This window comes from Pyxicephalus adspersus, chromosome 10, assembly GCF_032062135.1.
Source record: "Pyxicephalus adspersus chromosome 10, UCB_Pads_2.0, whole genome shotgun sequence".
Taxonomy (NCBI): Eukaryota; Metazoa; Chordata; class Amphibia; order Anura; family Pyxicephalidae; genus Pyxicephalus; species Pyxicephalus adspersus.
The window spans coordinates 36,641,495-36,661,944 of record NC_092867.1 but is presented as its reverse complement, the minus strand read 5'-3'; the positions used below and the strand labels follow the sequence as shown (position 1 = coordinate 36,661,944).

The window sequence follows — 20,450 nt, the reverse complement described above, 5'->3', positions numbered from 1 at the left end:
ATGTGCTACTAAATTCTTGCAATACCCTATAAAGCAGCACTTGAATTGGGAGAGGGGCAGCTAATACATATGTGATGACAAGAGAATTGTTGTCAGGAAGGGGAGGGCAGATTGATAAGCACAGGTAGATCACACTGCAATAAGTGAGTACAAGCCAATTTAGACCAGCCCAAGAACCCTAATAATATATAGTAAAAACTAGCGATTGCAGCAGGGATTTATTTATTTATAAACTTTGCAATCCATTTAAAATAAAGAACAGAATTACTACAACATGTAGGATTGCCCCACAACAGAATATACAAATATATAATATTCAAATGTAATTATTATTGGCAAAACAAAAGTGACTTTATGAAGGAAACCACCAGTTACCACAAAAGGCAACATACTAAAATATATATTGTTTATAAATATCACAAATTAAAACTCAACACACATTTAAAACACTGCACAACCATACCAGGAATCTGTAACAAGAAATGTATTCACAGATTCACATTGTGCTACTTTCCCCACATCTTAGATTGTACAATTGTCATTGTTTATATCTGTCTGTCATTTGCTACCCCTTATTTAATGTACAGCAATTCGTATTATGTTGGCACTATACAAATACCCTATCATAATAATAACAATCAATCATCTTCATGCTTTGTCTTGCACAATAGAGCTAAATAATATTTTTTTGCTTTGCATTGAGCTCTTCTTCTTTTCACCTTTAAAATTTGCAAAAATAGTTTTTTTTTATTAAATATACTGTAACATGGTTGGTCAACTATTATCAAGCAACTTAATAGTAAATGGGTCAACTATTACCAAGCAACTTATTAATATATGGGCAGATTTATCCCCAGTAATTGATTGAACAAATAATTATAAACAAGGTGTGATTTGTGTATAATTGAAAATAATTTACTTTCATGCGCAATATACATGACCAGAGCATCTCAGAAGTTTCCATCGTTCCATTCCACTACCCAGCCACCCTTTATCCCCTTTAATTTCTAAATCTCAAATAAGAGCCAACAATCACAGGTTGGAATTGGAATATTCCAGTATAACATAACATATTATAACATATAGCATACAGGTTCCAGAAGGCATTATATTCATAGAAGCCAAGTCTCTTTTCTGAATCTGCAAAACTATTGGCATGTTTGGTTCCCAGCTGCACTGCACCAGATACAGGGCTGGTATCAATTACCTGCAGACCTTTACACAGTATAGCCAACTATTCATAACCAGTGGACCTTGCAACTTAGGGGGGTACCACACTGAATTAAGGTCCCCCATCCACGTTTTACCACTAAGAAACAACTGGCTTCTAGGGCCTCAACTGCAGGGCAATACCAGGACTGAAAAACCTTAAGATACCAAAAGAAAAGGAGAGAAAGCCTTCCTCTTAGTCCTCCTTCCTCCTCTTAGTAGCCAAACTTTGGCTGGTTGCTTTTCCTTCTAATTCTCCATATTCCTTCCCCAAGCTCCATCCCAGACCACCACCCTCACCAATCGTGTAACTGACCTTTCCTTAACTATAAACTTCTTCCTTAACCCTCCCTTATTTGTTTCCCCTTAACACCCTTTCCTATGCATCCTATTTTTTTTTTTGGGTTCTGGATTTATATGTAGGACAAATAAGTTTCTGTCTGGAGTGAATTGTTCTTGCCCACTTACAGTATATAAATATTAGTTTTAAATACCCTGCCCCATAATACCTGAGCTTTTAGTTAATAAACAGGATACTTTTATTTCTATAACTTTTTTATTGGTACTTACAATCTAACTACTGAGCCTTGAATATAGTTGATGACTATTTATATCTGTAAAGCAGTTGCCTGCCATTAAAACGATATGTAGGCTCTCATTGTTGCATTACCAGATCATGGAAAGATGACCGTTGTCTCAGCATGGAAAATTCCTGGTCACTAGTTTCAAAGCAACATTTCGTTGCCTGTAAATAAATGCAACACTACGAATAACTGGCCTATTTAGTAAAGCAGTGAACAATGTGTGAAATGTAGTGACAACCCCCCTTCCCCAGCTACCAATTACAATCATCTTTCTCTGATCTAACTATATTAAACTAAATGCTGGTTTATTCCTGAGGGTTACTTCACACTGCACATCGTACATTCTCAATGTACAATGCTGTCTTATTAAAAGGTAATAAAATCCCAAGGAATCCTCAATAAAATGCATTTTGAATCTAAATGCCCTCTATGTTCAAGACACAAGGGGGATGTTGTATGAAAAAAAACTCTTTTTTTTCTACAGACCCAAAATGGTATAGTACATTGTTTTTATAAACAGTGCATCCAAAAACAAAAAACTCGATTCAGATGAACAGCTATCTAGAGCCTAGAAGATAAGTAATTCAATAAATTAAATTCAACAAAGGCTGTTTTGTAACCCTATAACAGAGCCCTGGTACCATCAGAGCAAAGAAGATCTTGACAGATGATCTGTGTATTCCTAAAACTCCAGACAATCAGCTTAATACAAACATAATATACAGTATATACACCATACGCCATAAACAATGTTGAGTGCCTACAGATAAAGTTGATACACGTAAGATGGAGTTTACCTTTAACGGGATATTGCCAAGCCCGGTAGTTTGCAAAGACAAGGAACAAATGAACAAAGAGGGATTTTTTTTATAGGCTAAAATCCATATTGTATAAATATAGCTTTTTTCAGATTACAATAGTACTGCAATCAATGTACAAAATAGTTATGCTGGGACCTCCATATCCACATCCAGGGTCCAATAATCGGGTCCAATATTATTAAGTAGGTGACCTATGTATAGTATCATTCCCATTGGCCGATTATTGGACCCGGGATATGGAGGTCTCAGTATAACTATTTTATATAAACACCTTTGCCTATTGGTGGGTAAAAAAATTATTTTGCAAAATTGGCTTAACCCATCCCCTCTCACTTTGACTACAACAAGTGCTTTTATAGATAGATGTTATTTGATAGGACTGAGGCCTTGCAACATATAGAAATGCAACCAAATTTTTCCATACTTGGATGACTTTTCTGGAGGTGACATTACCCCTCGACCAAGTGGAAGAGATTATAAATGCTTTTCGAGACTCCACTTGGTATCATTTAAGGGCTCTGGGGGGGTAACTGATTGAGTGGATGTACAATAGATGTATTTTATAAAAGCTAGTGTGATTAGACAATACACCCAAACACAAATATGGGATTTTTATATTGGTGTCCAGTCTGTGTAACATTCACTATGTCTACGTTTATCACCCTATTTGATTTTTTACATTAGAAAAAGTGAAAAACATGTTTACTGTTTTGTTTTATTTGTTTTGTTGTTTTCAATGTTCTATAAAAAACAAAGAAAATAGTGGTGAAATCATCACGGAAATGGATTATATGTATGTTCGTTAATATTTTACGTTTATGTTGTTTTGTGATTTTCCCCCTTTTCCTTATTGTACCAAAACCCTCATAATAAAAATTTTGTTCAGCATTTCCCTTGTTTACTGTATTATGTTAGCAGTGACAAATAAATTTTGTCCCCTGGGTTGTTACTATTTTTCAGTACTTAAATTCATAGGAGTTTATATTCGAGTATTTACAGTACATTAAAAAAACATTTAATGATTTAATAATTATTACAGAGGTAAATTACTTTCTGTATTGAAATCAGGTCTGTAAATATTTCTGTCCTTAACTGTATTATGGAAAATGCAAAAAATAGCCAAAGTTTCCTGGTTTCCTTGTTTTTGTATTCACTAGTAAGTCCAACAGGTCCTACAAAATGACACACAGAGTCGGAACAAACATGCAACCCAACCTTTTGGCTCTTTGGCAGTTGTCTGATATAACTATTCAAGGTCACTGTGGATTGTCAGAAACAAAGATGGTTTCTATCTTGGATTGTCAGCTGCTAATGGGAACATATTATACACATAAACAAAGTAAAGTTATCACACAAATAAAAACACTTTCCTGCATGTAACACAACATTGTATATTGCATAATAACACCAGGAACAGTTATATATGTGTAAAGAGTGATATCCTAATATTTTATAAAATTGTTTTCCCTTTTTCTGCTTGTTGAGAATTCTAGGCTATCATTAGCTGGGAGATTTATGTTGCAAGCACCAAACACTGTATAGGTATGGAGTAAGAGAGGGCACCTAAGTGAGGTAGCCAGAGGCCCAGCCAGGCTACTGTTTATTGTTTTGTTGTGAAGTGCTGGAGAGTGTGCTGTAACACTTACCTAAACAAATAAAAACTACTGTTATTTTGGACTTTTGGAGTCTGCTGCCTCTGATCTGCCCTGTAAGCATCCCGTTACCGTGAGCAACCCCCAGTGATCCATCACAATATATATATATATTTATATATATATATATATATATATATATACGCATCTGAGCCACCTACACCGTGATGAAAGAAGGTCAATCCTCTGTATACGTTTATTCATCCTGGCTTTCCATGCATCTGTTAGTACTTCATTTGCTTTATATAGATGTCCGCACAGCTTTTAATACTGAACATTTCCTTTAAAACTGGGCAAGACCATGGTATTAGTGAGGACTCTTTCACTAAAAAACAGCAGCATTGGAAGGTTTGGCCAACTAAAATAGACACAGATATTGTACTGATCAAGCCAAGGAAAATTGTAAGGGCTGTTTCATAAAGTAGCACTGCATTCTAAGTTATTTTTGTTGAATGTCCAAAATTAAGAACTACTTTGCTTGGCCTAAAAACTCTTTTTATGTTTCTCATGGAGTTAACAAACTAGTTCTGAAGAAAACCCATCACTCTTTAAAGTTGTTCAGTGCAATACATGAAAACCAGGAGACTGCAGATAAAATGTTTATTAATTTCAGCCTGCTATTAGAGCTCTGAGTTTTTTTTAACCTTATGACTGTGATGACAAATCCACTTTATGATGCAGACATTTCACATTTCCCCCTCCCAGACACTGCAGCTCACTGATTGCATTTTATCCAATCATTCTCATACACAACATGATTGTTATTTAGTAACATATCTGATCTAAACTGAACTGTAAATTGGCCTAAGCCCTGTGAAACTTGTGCATGTCTTTGCCTGGAACAATGCGTCCTTACTTAATTTGCATTTACAGCAGAACATTACAAAGATTAAGTGAACCATTACTATTTAGGAAATATAGGGACTGCCATTGTTAGGCATGTTATTGGGTCATTTTACCTTTCCAAAATAAAAGCTGGTGGAGGTGGACTTGATGACATTTATCTGCTAAAGCACTGTATTCCATAAGCAATTGGCATACCTTTTGGCATCCCAGCATTGCTGATCTTCTCCAGCTACTTCCTGTCTATATTATTATGCACCAGTGGCACATTATTGTTCGGGTTTGCTTTCTGTGTGTAACATTCCATTACAATAAGCAGTAGCACAACTACTTATTCTTCACCAAAACCACACATAACAGATGTGACAAACAGAGAGCAAATTAAACACAGAATGGTAACAGGAATCGCCCGACCTATATAAATACAAGTTAAAAAAATATTACACCAGAATACCAAATTGGAAAATTTTGGTGATGGTGTTTACATCTACTTTAGTGTTCATATGGACAAGCCCTAAATAATGACAAATTGGGCCTGATTTATTAAAGCTCTCCAAGACTGGAGAGGGTAGTCCATCGTGGGTGAACCTGAGCCTTGGAGAACTTTAATAATACAGGCCTATAGTGTGCTTACCCCTAATCATGCTTCTGGGGGTTTATAATGTAAAAATGTATTAGCATGTCCCGTAGACATGGTTGAATTACCCTATGCAGGTCAGGGTTATTTGTCATGCTATACCGGTCCTAACGGTTGTTTGTTATCCACACACATAATAGTATTAGGTGCCTAAGATGCCAGGTGGTCCACTTCTGACCATTATAGATCTAAACCTATAGTGTTTAGAAATCTCCTAGAATGTCCCCCATACAACTAACTGACCTTGGAGTGCCATATGCAGGTCAGTGTTGTAGGTCAGTCCCTAGTCGTTAAAGCTTTTAGTTATTCATACACATAACAGAGTTCAAAATACTAGATGCTCCCCAGGAGAGCAATAAAAAACACCAAATCCAAGTAATGAATCAGTAATCCTACCTAGCTTCTTAATAAATTTGGCTGAAATATTCTTGTTTTGGTATTCCATGCATAGAGAAGAAAGAGAAAAGACATTTTACAGCTTACAATTCTAAATGATGGTATTATATTAGAAAAAATATACGCAACAAATCAAATATATTTATCAAGACATACTGTTGATGGATTTTTATGTTCTGTTTTGCCAGATACAACAATAACAATATTTTAGTAATACGTTGACATTGGTGGACATTGGGTACCAGCAACAATGAATAATACTGCAGTTCACCAATGTGAAAACACGTCTTCACACATGCATGCATTACCAAAGAGCCTTAAACATCTAAGAAACCGTTAACCAGTTAACTAGACAGCATCTGTTGGATATCCAAACGTAACCTATACTTCATCTGCAATATGTATTTTTATCAATGGTATTGATACCCCAAAAGCTTTATAAATAGACCGGCCAAAAACAATTAGGCCAATTCTCCAGAAATCAGTAATTTTATTTGTTTGTATGGGTCACAAAAATAAAATCTTATTTCAGTTGTTGCGCACCGTTTTCCAATGAAAACTTGATAAGCATTGTCTGATAGAAACATCTCCTGGCCCTTAGGCCCTAAGGAATAAAGCAGGTGTATCCAGGAATTACTGAATAAATAGTGTGGATTAGCCACAAAGTAGGGATGTAAAGATGGCTGATCCATCAGCCTCACTTCACTTTAAATGGAGTTCCCTTAATATACAGGTGTTATAGATCACAATAAAATGGACCTTTAAATATTTTATGAATTCATGTTTGCTAAGTTAGAATAACATAATATTTGCAAATTGTACCTCAATTCTATGAAATTGTACTTATGATGACTTTCACAGCAGGAAACCACTCGAAAATAAACCAATTTAAATATAAACCAATGTACTTATTTTTACCAAAAATACAGGAAAATGCTTTGATTTGAGTATAACCCTGGGGACAAGACGTGGCCATCACTGCTAACATTCAAAATTGCATTGATATGCCTTTACAATTATTGTGAATAAATATATATCCATGGTGTGGTATTTTTTAAACATTTATTTAAAGGGAGAAAAAAATAAATCACATAGGCCAAGTCTGTACAACTTTTTCCCATTTTACCAGGGTAAAGTATTTCGTACTTTTGAGTTGGTTATAATAGGTCACTCTGAAATGTTCCTAAATGCCTTTTTTTTGCCCACAGGTAGATGGCACTGTGTTCTCACTTAAAGTGTGTAACAAACTTTAAAACGTAGGATTGCCCGGGTTTGTTATTCCTTTTACATAAGGCTGAAAATCTTTTCCTAATGGCATTTTAAGGCGAAAAAAACCCTTGGTTTATAGTATGGTACAGATAAAAAAAAACAAATTTATCCTCCCAATCCAAGTTTACCAGCATAAAGGCAAAATCATGAAATAGAGGACAGGAACACACCATTGAATATTCTTTTCTTTTCAGAGTGTAATAACAAATTCACTTTTAGCAAGTTAATTTCCTGTTCCTACTACTACTGTAAGTATGTTGTTCTAGGGAAGTCGCTAAAGGAAAAGCTTTGATGGAATGATATCCAAAAATATCTGTGTAGTATTTGTATTTAAATGTATGACCCTCACAGATGATTAACCAGCATATGACAACTGCTGCTTTTAAGACCTCTGAATAATGTTTCAGTTATCCTTGTTCGTGAACATAAGGACATTGCAGCTCACCTTCCTCATCAGTTAAAATATGTCACAGCAATTCCTCTTCATGAACTGAATGACATCATGGCTATATTTCTATCCACCTTTCCTTATCAGGTGACTGACATCACAGATATCCTTCTGTCTATGTTTAATGCTGATTGATGTCACATCTTTGCTTCTTCATTAACTAAATGATGAGACCTATCATACATCATGAGATGAATGATGTCATGACTAAACTAACTCATGATGTCACATCTATCCTATGTCACATGATCAATGATGCCACAACTATCCCACCACATCGGCTTAGTCACATTGCTACTAATATACCTTATGAGATTATTGATGTCATAGCTATTTTTCCCTATGGGCTGAATTATGTCACAGCTATGCTAATCTAGGAACTGAAAGGTGTTACAATGGTCCTTCCTCGTGAGATAAATAGTGTCACAGCTATCCTACTTTATAATTTTAATAGTATCGCAGCTATCCTACTTTACTGAATATGAATTTTGTCACGATTTGCTTTCTTCATGAGCTCCATTATTTCCTGACTCCCCTGCGCTAAATAATGCCAGGTTTATCTTACTTTAAAAACGAAATAATGTGACAGCTCTCCTACCAAATGAGATGAACATGAACATATCACAGGTTTCGTGCTTCATGAACTGAACAATGCTACAACTATCCACCACTATCACCTAAATGATTTTAAAATAATTCATTCTCAGAAGCTGAATGAAGACACAGCTATCGTTTTAGTACCCTAATAATGCCATAGCTATCAGTCATATCACAGCCTTAATGATGTCACAGCTATCATCCTATACAAACTGAATGATGTCTAGGATATCTTCCATTTGGAAGATCTGAATACCTATTCCTCATCACATCATTCAGTCTATGTAGGATGATAATAATAAAAAGAAGATACGAGCCAGGGTATTTGTTTTTTGTGGCAGTGTATTCGTTATAATGTACAATATTATTCCTATATTTCAGGAATACAAAGTGGGTGCAAATATTTTACAATTAACACAGTAAATTACCAATGAGGTCCACCCTACTGTGTCAAAAGGCAAGAGGGTGGTTTTTAACCTCTTATCACAGGTTATGACTACCAGTATTGCAAAAGGGAAGGTTCAATTGTGTTCCAACGTGTTTCGCCCTTGCGGCTTCCTCAGGGGACCTGTTAGCCTGATGTAGAATTGCAGGATGAAAAAAGCAGTGGGTAGAAGAAAAAATGTGTATAGAAAACCTCCATGAAATAAATGTCTAGATGTAAAAGATGTGTCTGATTGTGGTAGTGAAAAAAGAGGAGATAAGGATAAAAAAACGCCTGACGTAATATGCAGCAGGAGCACTGTGTGAGGGGAACAGCAGGGATTGTAGGATGATAGCTGTGGCATTATTATAAAGTAAAACCCTGTTTTGTTTTTTATTTTTTGTTTGTTGCGTGTTTGTATATCCAAGGCCAACACACCTTCAACAATACATGAAAGAATATCTATCTAATATTAAAAGGAATTACAGTGGTCACCAGGTAAAAAGGGAACAGTAAACTTACCAGTTAATAATATTTTTTATGATTTGGAACCAGAGAGGCTGTAGTAAAGGGATGATAGGTTAAGTTACCATTTGTAATTAGGATGTATGTAATAAAGTAGTATGTTTATTATTCCATGAGTTTAAAACATTGCTTCTGATCTAACATTAGATCCAAAACATGAAAACTATTTAAAATATCAATAAAAATTCCTGTTTTGAATGGCGTAAAGACAATATAAATATTGCATAATTTTTCCTTTGATATATTAGAACAGTCTATCAATGTTAAGAGACTACACACACCCATGGTGCAATATGAGTAAAATGCTTGCTTTTTCTACTGCTGGTCTTGACCTTGTAAATCATGCCATGTGGTTGTGTTAATCTCTCAGTAATGCATCATCAGCAATATTTTTGCATCAAGTATGTTAAATATAAAATACAATTTAAAATTGGAGCAAGCATAACTTAATTGCAGATTAAAATATGTCTTTAGCAGATGTTGCCATTAATTGGCTTCCACTTGGCGGTATTCTTGTGCTATAAAAAGTCTAAGTGACTAAGCAATAAGGTATAATTCATATACACTTAAAATTTACACCAAAATTTCACTGGTCTGATAGATATTAAATACTTTTTACATATAGATAAACATGTTGGTGCAGCCATCAGAATTCTGGTAAGATTAACAAACCGGAGAAAAGGGAATGGATTCCGCAAAACACAGTAATAATTAGACTGTTGGGCAGCTCTTTATATATGATAGCAACATGAGAAGGTGTTGTTGAGTGCAACCACTTGGTCTTGTGGTGGCAGGACTGATAACAGGGCTTACCTTTGACACAAGAAGAGGTAAGCTCTTCTCTGCTCCCCCATGTAGTCTGAAGCCCCAGGGACCTTCTCCGGACAAGGTGATGAGGATATGGTTGTCGCTACCCATGCTTGTATGTTCTGTTCTGCAGGTCTAACTAAATGATCTCCATCACAGCTCCTCTACCCTGTATCAAGTGTACACAAGCAAACAGCAGGACTGTGGATCCTGGCTGCACTAAAGTCTTTTGGGAGCTTCAGCACTTGTTACGATGAGTCAATGATACTTTTGGGAAGAGGCCAGTGGCGTCCCCAGCACATGTCATGTCAATCTTGCTGCCCTCTACTTTTTCGTGTCACTCCTTTACATTACCCCTTCTCTGAAAACAAATCCCTCCTACTGCTCTGTGCAGCCTTGTCACACAAAACTTCATTCAGTCTAATTATAGGCAGCCCTTTCTGAACTGCCTTTCAATAATAATACGGTTTTACCCTTTCTGCACCCACCTGTTCACATTCTTTAAATGCCGCATTAAGTGCAATGCTTTTTAAAAAGCTATAACAGGCAAAAATCCTAATTTCTAGATTGGCCAGGCATTTCACATAAGGCCAATTCACATAAAGTAATATTTCAGTTTTGCATATCACATTTCTTCATGACCCCTGAGTTTCTACATATACCCAACTATCCAACCGCTAGGTAAAATTATAGTGTAACACTACTTTAGTGTGAAACTTTGCTACCCACCTAAATAAAGGTCCAGAACTCTCTTTGTGACCAGCATCACTTACTTACTGCATGGGTAAACCTGGAAATATTCACATTGCACAGTTGGAATCTGCAAATTTAAGATCAATTTCAGATTAAAGGGGGAAACATAGTGAGACTATTGCACAATAATTGTTTCAATACAGCAAACTAATCAAAATTTGGTTCTTTTAGAATTTTTTATTACCATCTCAATTTTTTATTACCATCACCAGAAATTTTAGTTTCAGTGACATAGACAAATATTCTTTACATTATTATTCTAAGATATCCCCTACAAAGAAAAGCTAGACTGAGGCACTGCACATTGCTATCCCACCCCCTGGCAGCCATAATATCCAATTAGAATCTAAGACAGTATACAAAAGTGGGTGAATGAAAAAAAAGGAAAAAATAGGAAAAATATTGTATTGTATTATATTTATTTTCAGTACTGCAGTACAGTGGTGACAGTGAAAAGTTTATGTAGGCAAAATATTTAATTTGGTCTATCTGGTTATTTATGATCAGCAGTGCAGAAACCAAGGTCAGCTATGTTCAATACATAGAAATTTCAGCTGACGTCGAAGATCTACTCCCAATCAGGAGGATATCATCTCTCTATGCAGGCTGCTGACTAAATTGTGTGCTCTTAAAGTGTATCTAAATAAAAATAAAAAGGTAATACATATATATTTGACCTTTTTTGTGCAGCACTATCAATCGACTATATAATGCAGATGAAAAAGGTGGGTTTGGCTGACCATGTGTTTGAAGTCTTGCCTGTGTGACCACTATGATCCTTCCATAGATACAATGGCGAAATTAGCTGATAAAGAATGGATTGTTTATCTAAAGATGGATGAAGACCTATGAACTATGAAACAAAAGACTTGATTTCAATGTGGTATGCTAAGTTTAATAATATTGTGCAAGACCTCTGCAAAGTCAAATATGCACTTTAAGAACTGAAACATTTTGGTAACATCTTTATTATTTTTGTAAAAATTGTGGATTCACATCTCATGCATGTTTCTTAAATGTTGAAATAAATTATATTTTTAGAATTATTTAATTTGATTGACTATTTTGGTGCCTTAAAAGTCCAATAACTAATTAGGAAATAAATATTGTATAAACGTTGATGTGGATGTGTCATCTAAATGGTATAGTTGTCTCCCATTTGATAATTTGTGGATTAGAATATTATTGGTAAAATTTATAAGAAAGTCATACAACCAAGTTAACCAATTATACCCTTAAAGCTGACCTGCAGGTAAACAGCTAAAAACACAGCTGAAACACATTGGTAGATGATATTCTACCGGCCATAGGGTGTGTATTTCTGTCCATCTGGTCTATATAAACTTTATACCCAAGTTGTCTTTTCTCTGCACTTTATCAATGTGGTCACCACTGTTCTTTAAGCTTGGATGGGGCAGCATAAAATTGCTTTGTGACAAGCGTGATTATTCTTCTTCTCACTGCTCACCTGTTAGCATGTTCCTGATCATCATGCATTTTTATAGTATGCATGATCAACCTCAAGTGTTGCCTCTCCCATGGATAACCTTCCCAGAGTATATTTCTCAGTTCAGCACAGAAGTACATACCAAGTCAGTTTCATATAACAGTTATATTGAAAAATAACTTTTGATATCTGCCAACATTAACATCACTAAAAACCACCTTATAATGTGTGTATTGATACGGATTAAATCTCCTGTTAAAGTTTTACGGCTGTCTGTGTTCCTTCTATGGAGATTCATATATGGAGATTCATAATCTAACATAATCTACACCTGTCACCAGTCTGCCATTGAGGACATTTGTTCAAGTGACAACTGTCCAAGAATGGAGTTCCTCAGTATTTTCCTCTTCCTATTGCATTTCCAAAGTAGAAGTTTTGATCATTCCAATTAAAGGTTCCAGCTATAATATTATTATTACATAGTATTTATATAGCGTCATCATATTACACAGCGCTGTACAAGGTTTATGGTTATGTCACTAGCTGTCCCTCAAAGGGGCTCACAATCTAATGTCCCTACCATAATCATATGTCACACACTTTAATTTCTTCATCTTAATTCTTTCCAGTGTATTGGCCAAAATTACAGTGTGCCCATTCCTCGTCAAAATGGCAGGTAAGAATGCTTATGGGACATTACCTGTCCCTTTCTGCAATAAAGCCCTGGCTGGTGACATTTTTTTATTATTTCAATAGCTCTGTAAGTAAGCCACAACCACAAAAATTGTTTATGGGTTCACCTATACCCCTGCTGCTGTAACTGCAGGTTACTCACTGAGACCCAGAGACTGAACCTCCAAGGTTTATTTCATTTATTGTTTTTAAATCAATAATTTATGTACATGTAGTTTTTTTTCAGTAAATGAATGATAGCCTTGCACTTAAATAATATTCTAAAAAGAAGATTGCCACTGTGGAAATTAAAACTATGCACCAGTGTGATATATTATTGGATACAATTTTATTAAAACAGGAACAACTTTATTATGGCCTACGTGTTTATTTTGTGCCTTTTCTTTGGTGATAGCTTTATGCTTTTACAGTTCTTGTATTTTTTTTTTTTAAATAAGTAAGTCTTAAGAGCAAAGTTTAGGGCCCCAGATTTTCTGCGCCTAGAAACTCATTGGATGTAACCCAGCTCTGGCCTTTGGTTATTATTTGGTTCCTTTCCTCAGTAATGATCAATTTCCATGTTCTATATGCATTTAATATTTTGTCTTTGCTAGAAAAAAAGTTAAAAAGGCATAACTTCTAACTTCCTGACATTGGTGGATAGTCCACCATGATATCTGTATAGTATATTTTTTGTTTAAATATATATATATATATATATATATTTTTTTTTTTCTTTTCCTACAGCACTGGAAAACAATATGCTTTTCTCTAGTTTAGGGTAGGCACGGGAGACCTTCACCATACCATCTGTTGCTTAGCTAAGCTTATAGAAGGTGATGACATCTGAAAATCAACAACAGTTGCAGACGTGCATTGCCAAAAGTTGCACATGTATAATCTATATATGGAAAACGTATTATGTGAAAATATAATGCAGCTGAAGACAATGTTGTTTAAATAATGTTTATTACCTTATTTGAAATCAATACATTGCAGTTTACCTGTTCTTGAATGCAGTGGCTGAATTCGATTTTTCTTTGCCTTTATTTTCACATAGTGAATATACCATAATTTTGGGTCTATTTGTACAGCAGTGATTCTGACATTCACCAAAACATTCTCTGGTTTCAATGGCAGTGATTGAGTCTGCACTAGAGAGTTAATTGCAGCATATTGTACCTTTGTCTAAACAACACTTTGACACATCAAAATAAAATAATAAGTATTAGGGCATACTTAGGGATCTATTTATAAAACAGTCAATCTGACATTCAATGAAACATTCCCTGGTGAAGAATTAATTACTGCTGTTGAAATACATGAAACTGGAAGGTTCTCCACCAGGGAATGTTTCAGTGAATGTCTGCTTCACTGCTTTTTAAATAGACCCTTTGGTCATTGGGAGGAATGTTCCTTATATTGGTGGTTATTGGGAGGAATGTTCCTTACATTGGTGGTCATTGGGAGGCGTGTTCCTTACATTGGTGGTCATTGGGAGGCGTATTCCTTACATTGGTGGTCATTGGGAGGAATGTTCCTTATATTGGTGGTTATTGGGAGGAATGTTCCTTATATTGATGGTTATTGGGAGGAACGTTCCTTAGATTAGTGCTCAGTGGGAAGAAAGCTCCCTACAATGAAGATCAGTGGGAAGAATGCTTTTTCTAAGTAAGTCAGGCAGAAGGATGTGTGCATTCTTATATGAGGCAAAAATTGCTCAGGGAATAAAAGCAGTCTCTGATGGAACTCTAGAATTCACGGAACCCTGGATAAAAAAACTGGTCTAAATTATCTAAGGAGTTGGGAAAAATTACCTAGAAAACACAACCCAAGGATATGTAATTTTATGTCAATTAAACAGAACAAAAAACAAAAAGGAACCGTTTTAATCTCAATGTATAGGAATGTATTAGAAAAACAGAACAATAATGCATTATAAAAGCATACATATATGCTTAAAATATATGCTTAGCATAAAAAGAAGCTTACAACTGGCACTACTAATACTTGAATAATGTAAAATATATAAAATAAATATATAAAATAAAATAAAAATATATATATATATACATATATATAGATATATACAGTTGTTGCACGTACTGAGGGCCTGATTTAATAAAGCTCTATCAGTGAAACCAGCAAACCTGAAATTGATCTGGTCCAGGATTGAAAACATTTGCTAACAAATAGCAAATAACTTTTAAGAAATCCATTCCAGGTTTGCTGGATCACCCAGTTTACTGATGAAATTATATCCTCTCCAGTCTTGGAGAGCTTTAATAAATCAGCCCCTGTATATCAACATACATAGCATACTCTTGTACATTGAAGTAAATTCAGTTTAGGAGCTTTCAGAGGCAAGGACTGGAACATAGGAACCCCTAGCTACCTCTGTATGAACCGTTTGAATAAAATGCTGAGCTAGTATGTGTCTTTCTTTTGTGATAATACAGCTGTTACCTTTTGGTGTCACTGCATTTCCTTGTTTGGTGACCTTCTTCACTATCAGGAGGTTATGTTCAAGAGCAGGACATATGTTCTTATGTTGTAACTGAGCTGTATCTAAACCAGTATTTAATATTTTGGCTGACTTGTTGGAAAGCTGAAGCAGATATGATTTTTACCAGTCAAGATAATGCAGGACATATAAAACAGGAACACATAAATGGTAAATCACAATAAACCCCTGTAGAGTAGTGTTATGTTTAAAGATTATATAAATACCAAACATAACGCTACTATCCAGCGGCATAGTTTTTAATCACATATTATTATGGAGAATAGTTGTTGCACCTATGTCTGTATGAACACTATGCTAACAGCTATCTATGCTGCATATTCACAATCTAAAAAACATAAAGAGGGGGCGTGGCTTGCTTATGGTCGTGTAGAGCCGCATCTTCCTGAGCTCAGCACCTAACGCATCTATTCTGTGCTATAATCCTGTTACTATGCAAGCAAAGACACCAAAGAACAAAGTTTCTAGGAAGGCGCACACCTCCTCTACTCACAGGACACGTAGGGCCGCAAGCGGCGGGATAGCAGAATTCTTCTCACAGGCCTTACTGCACCCAGAAGTTCCTAATATGGCAGACAAGATGGCGGATGAGCCATGTGGCTCCACCACTTCACTGCAATCACACCAGTCTCTGGAGGACTCAAGTCTGCCTTACTCCCCAATATCACCAGGTGAGCATGAATCCCCCTCTGCTTTAACCCCCCTGGCGGTATTCCCGAGTCCTACTCGGGGTTGCTTAAAACATAAAATAAACCTACTTACCTTGTTATGTTGTTGTCCCCCGGGGTCCTGCTGGTCCCTGCAGCTCCTCTGGACACGTCTTCTTTCTTCGATCTTCTCCTGGCCTGTGCAGAGACGATCTCCGGGGTTTCCCGGTGACGTCAACAGGAAATTCAAATCATTTTGTATTGGATTCAATACAAAATAGCTGTATTGAGTCCATTACAAAGAAATCTTTATATATTATATATATAATTTTATTATATATATATATATTATACATGCTACTGTACAACTATATTATTATGTTTAACATTTTTTAATTTTATTTTTTAACAGATTTTTGTGTTTTTTTATTTAAAGTTTCTTATTAAATGTATTAAATTTATTAAATATTGCACATATTTTGGTTATGCTAAGAATTATGAGTTATGCCTAAGAATTATAAAGAACTTAATGCACTCCTCTGCTCCCTACCTACCAGATCTGATCTGGAAAATCAATCATGTTTCCTGGAAGCATCATTTAAACAGGAGCTAGTTGAGCTCAGGCAGAGTTTGGAAACCACACAACCGGCTATAGCAACTGTCCAAATGGAATATTCCTTCCTTAGGCTCACTAATGTGGAGGAGCATGTTATGGATCATACTCCCAAGTTGCATGCTGCGTTTTATTCCATAGATGACCTGGAGAACCGCAACAGGTGGAACAGTGTTAGAATCTGAGGCTTACCAGAGGCTACCACCACCCCTGATCTGATGGCTACTGTTAAAGGAATTTTCAACTCACTTTTGGATCGCCGTGTCTACAGAAATACTCTGGACAGAGTACATAAGGCCTTAGGCCCCAGATACTCAGCTCCCCTACGACCAAGGGATGTTCTTTCCCGGGTCCATTATTTTCAAGTGCGAAAGGAAATCATAGCAGCAGCCCACTGCTAACAAGTGATAGAGATATCAGCAACCTGCCCAGGATTATTTCTACTCTGGATCTGCCTTGTATTGATCTTCCACAATATCACCATACAATCAATGGCCAAAAGGATTTGTCAAGAGGATATCTGGGCCCCATATGGACGGTGCATCTACGGTGCATCTGTTTTCAGTTTCAAGCGCCTATCATATCTGCGTTTTTTATTTTTCTACTAAGGAAAATGTTAATATGGGGATTTTGTGCTTGTACAACTTTCCATGTCCACTAATCTTAGAACTACAGGGACTTGGTTGGATCATAGCCCCACCTTTTGTTGTTTTTTATATATGACTACTGGCAGGCCAATGCCATTAAGTATTTGGGAGTACGTATCCCATCGAACTTGGCAGACGTTGCGGATAATAATTACAAACTCCTTTTATCCAATGAAAAAGCTGGGCTTTGCTCATATCATAACCTTCCTCTATCATGGCTAGGGCAGATAAAAGCAATCAAGATGGATGTTTTACCGAAAGTTTTATATTACTTTTACACACTGGCAATTTCACCTCCAAGTTATTTTTTACCTTGATTAGATCGAGTAATATACTCCTTTATATGGGGAGGACGGAAAGCTTGCATAAACCATCAGATATTGACCAGGAAAAAAGCAAACGGAGGCTTAGCTATTCCTGATTTTAGTCTTTATTATAAAGCTGTGATCATACATAGAATTGTGGATTGGACCCATACTATAGATCATAAAGCTTGGATCCTTCTTGATGAATATATGTCATCAAACCATTTGCCTTTGACTCCTTGGATCCCCACACGCTCCAGAATCCAATCCAATCCAATCAAGTTTACAAGCCTCACCTGACCCCATTTTATTGGACTGCTTCTCCTGGACTTCTGCTTGCCACATTGTTTATTGTATGCATATGGTTCCCAGTTATCTGTAAAATGTATTATTCATCCTGCTCTCTCTTTGCTGGCACTACGTATGTCATTTGCAATCCCTATTTAATGTACAGCGCTGCGTAATATGTTGGCGCTATATAAATCCTGTTTAATAATAATAATAATAATAATCAACTTATACACCTCTCACAGTTACCCAAACCCTAATTTTCTAGGATGATTTTTTGAAATGTGGACTACTCTCCTCTAGACCAAGCCCACTGACACCACTGTTTCACAACACAGAGTTTGCTCCTAATTTCTAATCTGGAACAGGAAAGATCACCCGAGAGTGAATCAGATTCTTACCCATGGGGATGTCCCCTCTTTACAGGAACTAAATATGCCTCAAACCCAGGCAGGTCCGTACTGGTTAGCATTATAATCCCAATTAAGGGATTATATCCAATCTTTAGGGCCTCTGAGCGCCATACTTAGATCCCCTAACACTTTTGAACAACTTATTTTGCAAAAAGATAGAGTTTTGCATGGATTGAGTTCTACTAATAATATTCTGCTGGAAGAACTATGCCCTGGCACGCCTCATTTCATTAGATCATGAGAAAGAGAGATAGGATATGACCTAGAGCCAGATAAAATTACAAAATTCTTTTGTTATATCCACCGATGGTCAAGGTCTGCTAGAGATCAGGAAAGATGTTTCAAGATCCTGAGCAGGTGGTGCAGATGCCCACAAGATATTCATAGATTTGAAGTTGAAGGTGTGGTGGCTCCAATGGATCGATGTTACACATTTGGAGTTCATGCCCTAGGATTACAACATTATGGAGAAACATTTTCACTTTGTACAATAAGGTCACAACCGGGAATACGGATCCACACCCCGAAATTACTGTAATGGCCATACTTTGAATAAAACTATTAAGAGGGGGTTACTCCACCATTTCATTACAGCTAGACAGTGATTGCCAGACACTGGTAATCCCCCATTGCTCCCACTATGATGGAATGGATAGCAGAGTTGGATGATATTGCTTATATGGATCAACAAATACTATGGGAGGAGTTAGGTTCCCAAGACTGAATATCTTGGGATATATGGGAACTGTTTCGGGCATCCACTGATATGAAGCTTTACCTTGCCTGATAGAATATGTAAGTTGTTTATTTTATATGGTTGGTGTGGTTCTTTCCGCATTATTTTGGTATAACAATCTACTGGAATTTCTAGTGGGTGGAAGGGTTACTAATATTCAATATTAGCATCTATGCAAATATTGTCATCGGTATGCTACTGACTTTTGATTTTCGTTTTCTCTTTCCTCTCTTTTCCTTCTATTCTCTTCTCTTGTCCTCTCCCCCCTAGTCTTCTTTTCTCCTCCTATTCCATCTCCTCCCCCCCCCCCCTCTCCCTATCTCCTTCCTATTTTCTCTTCCCCATTTTTTTGTTTGTGTTTTTTCCTTTTTTTTTAGTTGGATTGTCCATTTTCAAATTTTGTATGAGAGATATAATTTATTTTGTATTTCAATGTTGTTCTCTTTCCCTCTCTGTTTTGTATAATTCTATATATCAAGTCATTTAGTTTTATTGTTTTTTCGACTTTCTATTGTATTTTTTGATGTACAATTCCTTTTGAAACTCAAGAAAGACATATTTTACATAAAAAACATAGGGAGAGAAGGGTAAGATGTTATGACATTTTACAAACCCAACTAGACATTATGCTTAAGCTAAATACTTTACAGGTGCATAGAAATATGTGCAAAGTCTCATAGTTTATTTTCTTTACAAAGCAATCACGGTTTGGTTAAAAAGTTTCATGCCAGCATTGTTTCTGGGAAAATTGGGGTCTTCTGTAGTCAGACCTTTAATTTTGCAATCAGCACAGCTAATCTACCCATCTGATTAGTGAAACTTGGCTCAGTAGCAATGCTCATTTTTATGATCATTCTTTTCAGAATGCTGGCAGGGGACAGGCATTTTAACAAAGGTTTTGGTGACTTAAAGAACAACAATGCACCTTGAATTAAATTAGCTGGATTAAGCTGAAAGTTAATTCTGACTTTAATATTATATTAGAAAGATCACAGCTCAGTTTTCATTAACATGAATGAATTGTTACTGATTTTTGAAGAGGATGATGATATTTGAAGGGGATTTCTGACACGTCGCACTATTTTAGGCACCCTATCTAGAAGAACACAAACTGATAATACATGCCAAGTGATAGCACTTAAAAAGCTTTAGCAGCGTACATTGGTAGGCATACGTTTCTGAATGCTAAGTCC

At 36.1% G+C, this 20,450-nt stretch overlaps 1 protein-coding gene across 1 annotated transcript in view; it reads right to left on the bottom strand.

The window, feature by feature from the left end:
* Positions 1 to 10,474, bottom strand: part of SYNPO2L (synaptopodin 2 like) — a 53,667-nt gene extending 43,193 nt beyond the window's left edge. The window contains exon 1 of the mRNA XM_072424116.1: positions 10,219 to 10,474. Coding sequence (XP_072280217.1) covers positions 10,219 to 10,323 — 105 coding nt within the window. The 5' untranslated portion in view covers positions 10,324 to 10,474. The remainder of the gene's footprint in view (positions 1 to 10,218) is intronic.
* Between the last annotated feature and the right edge of the window lie 9,976 nt (positions 10,475 to 20,450).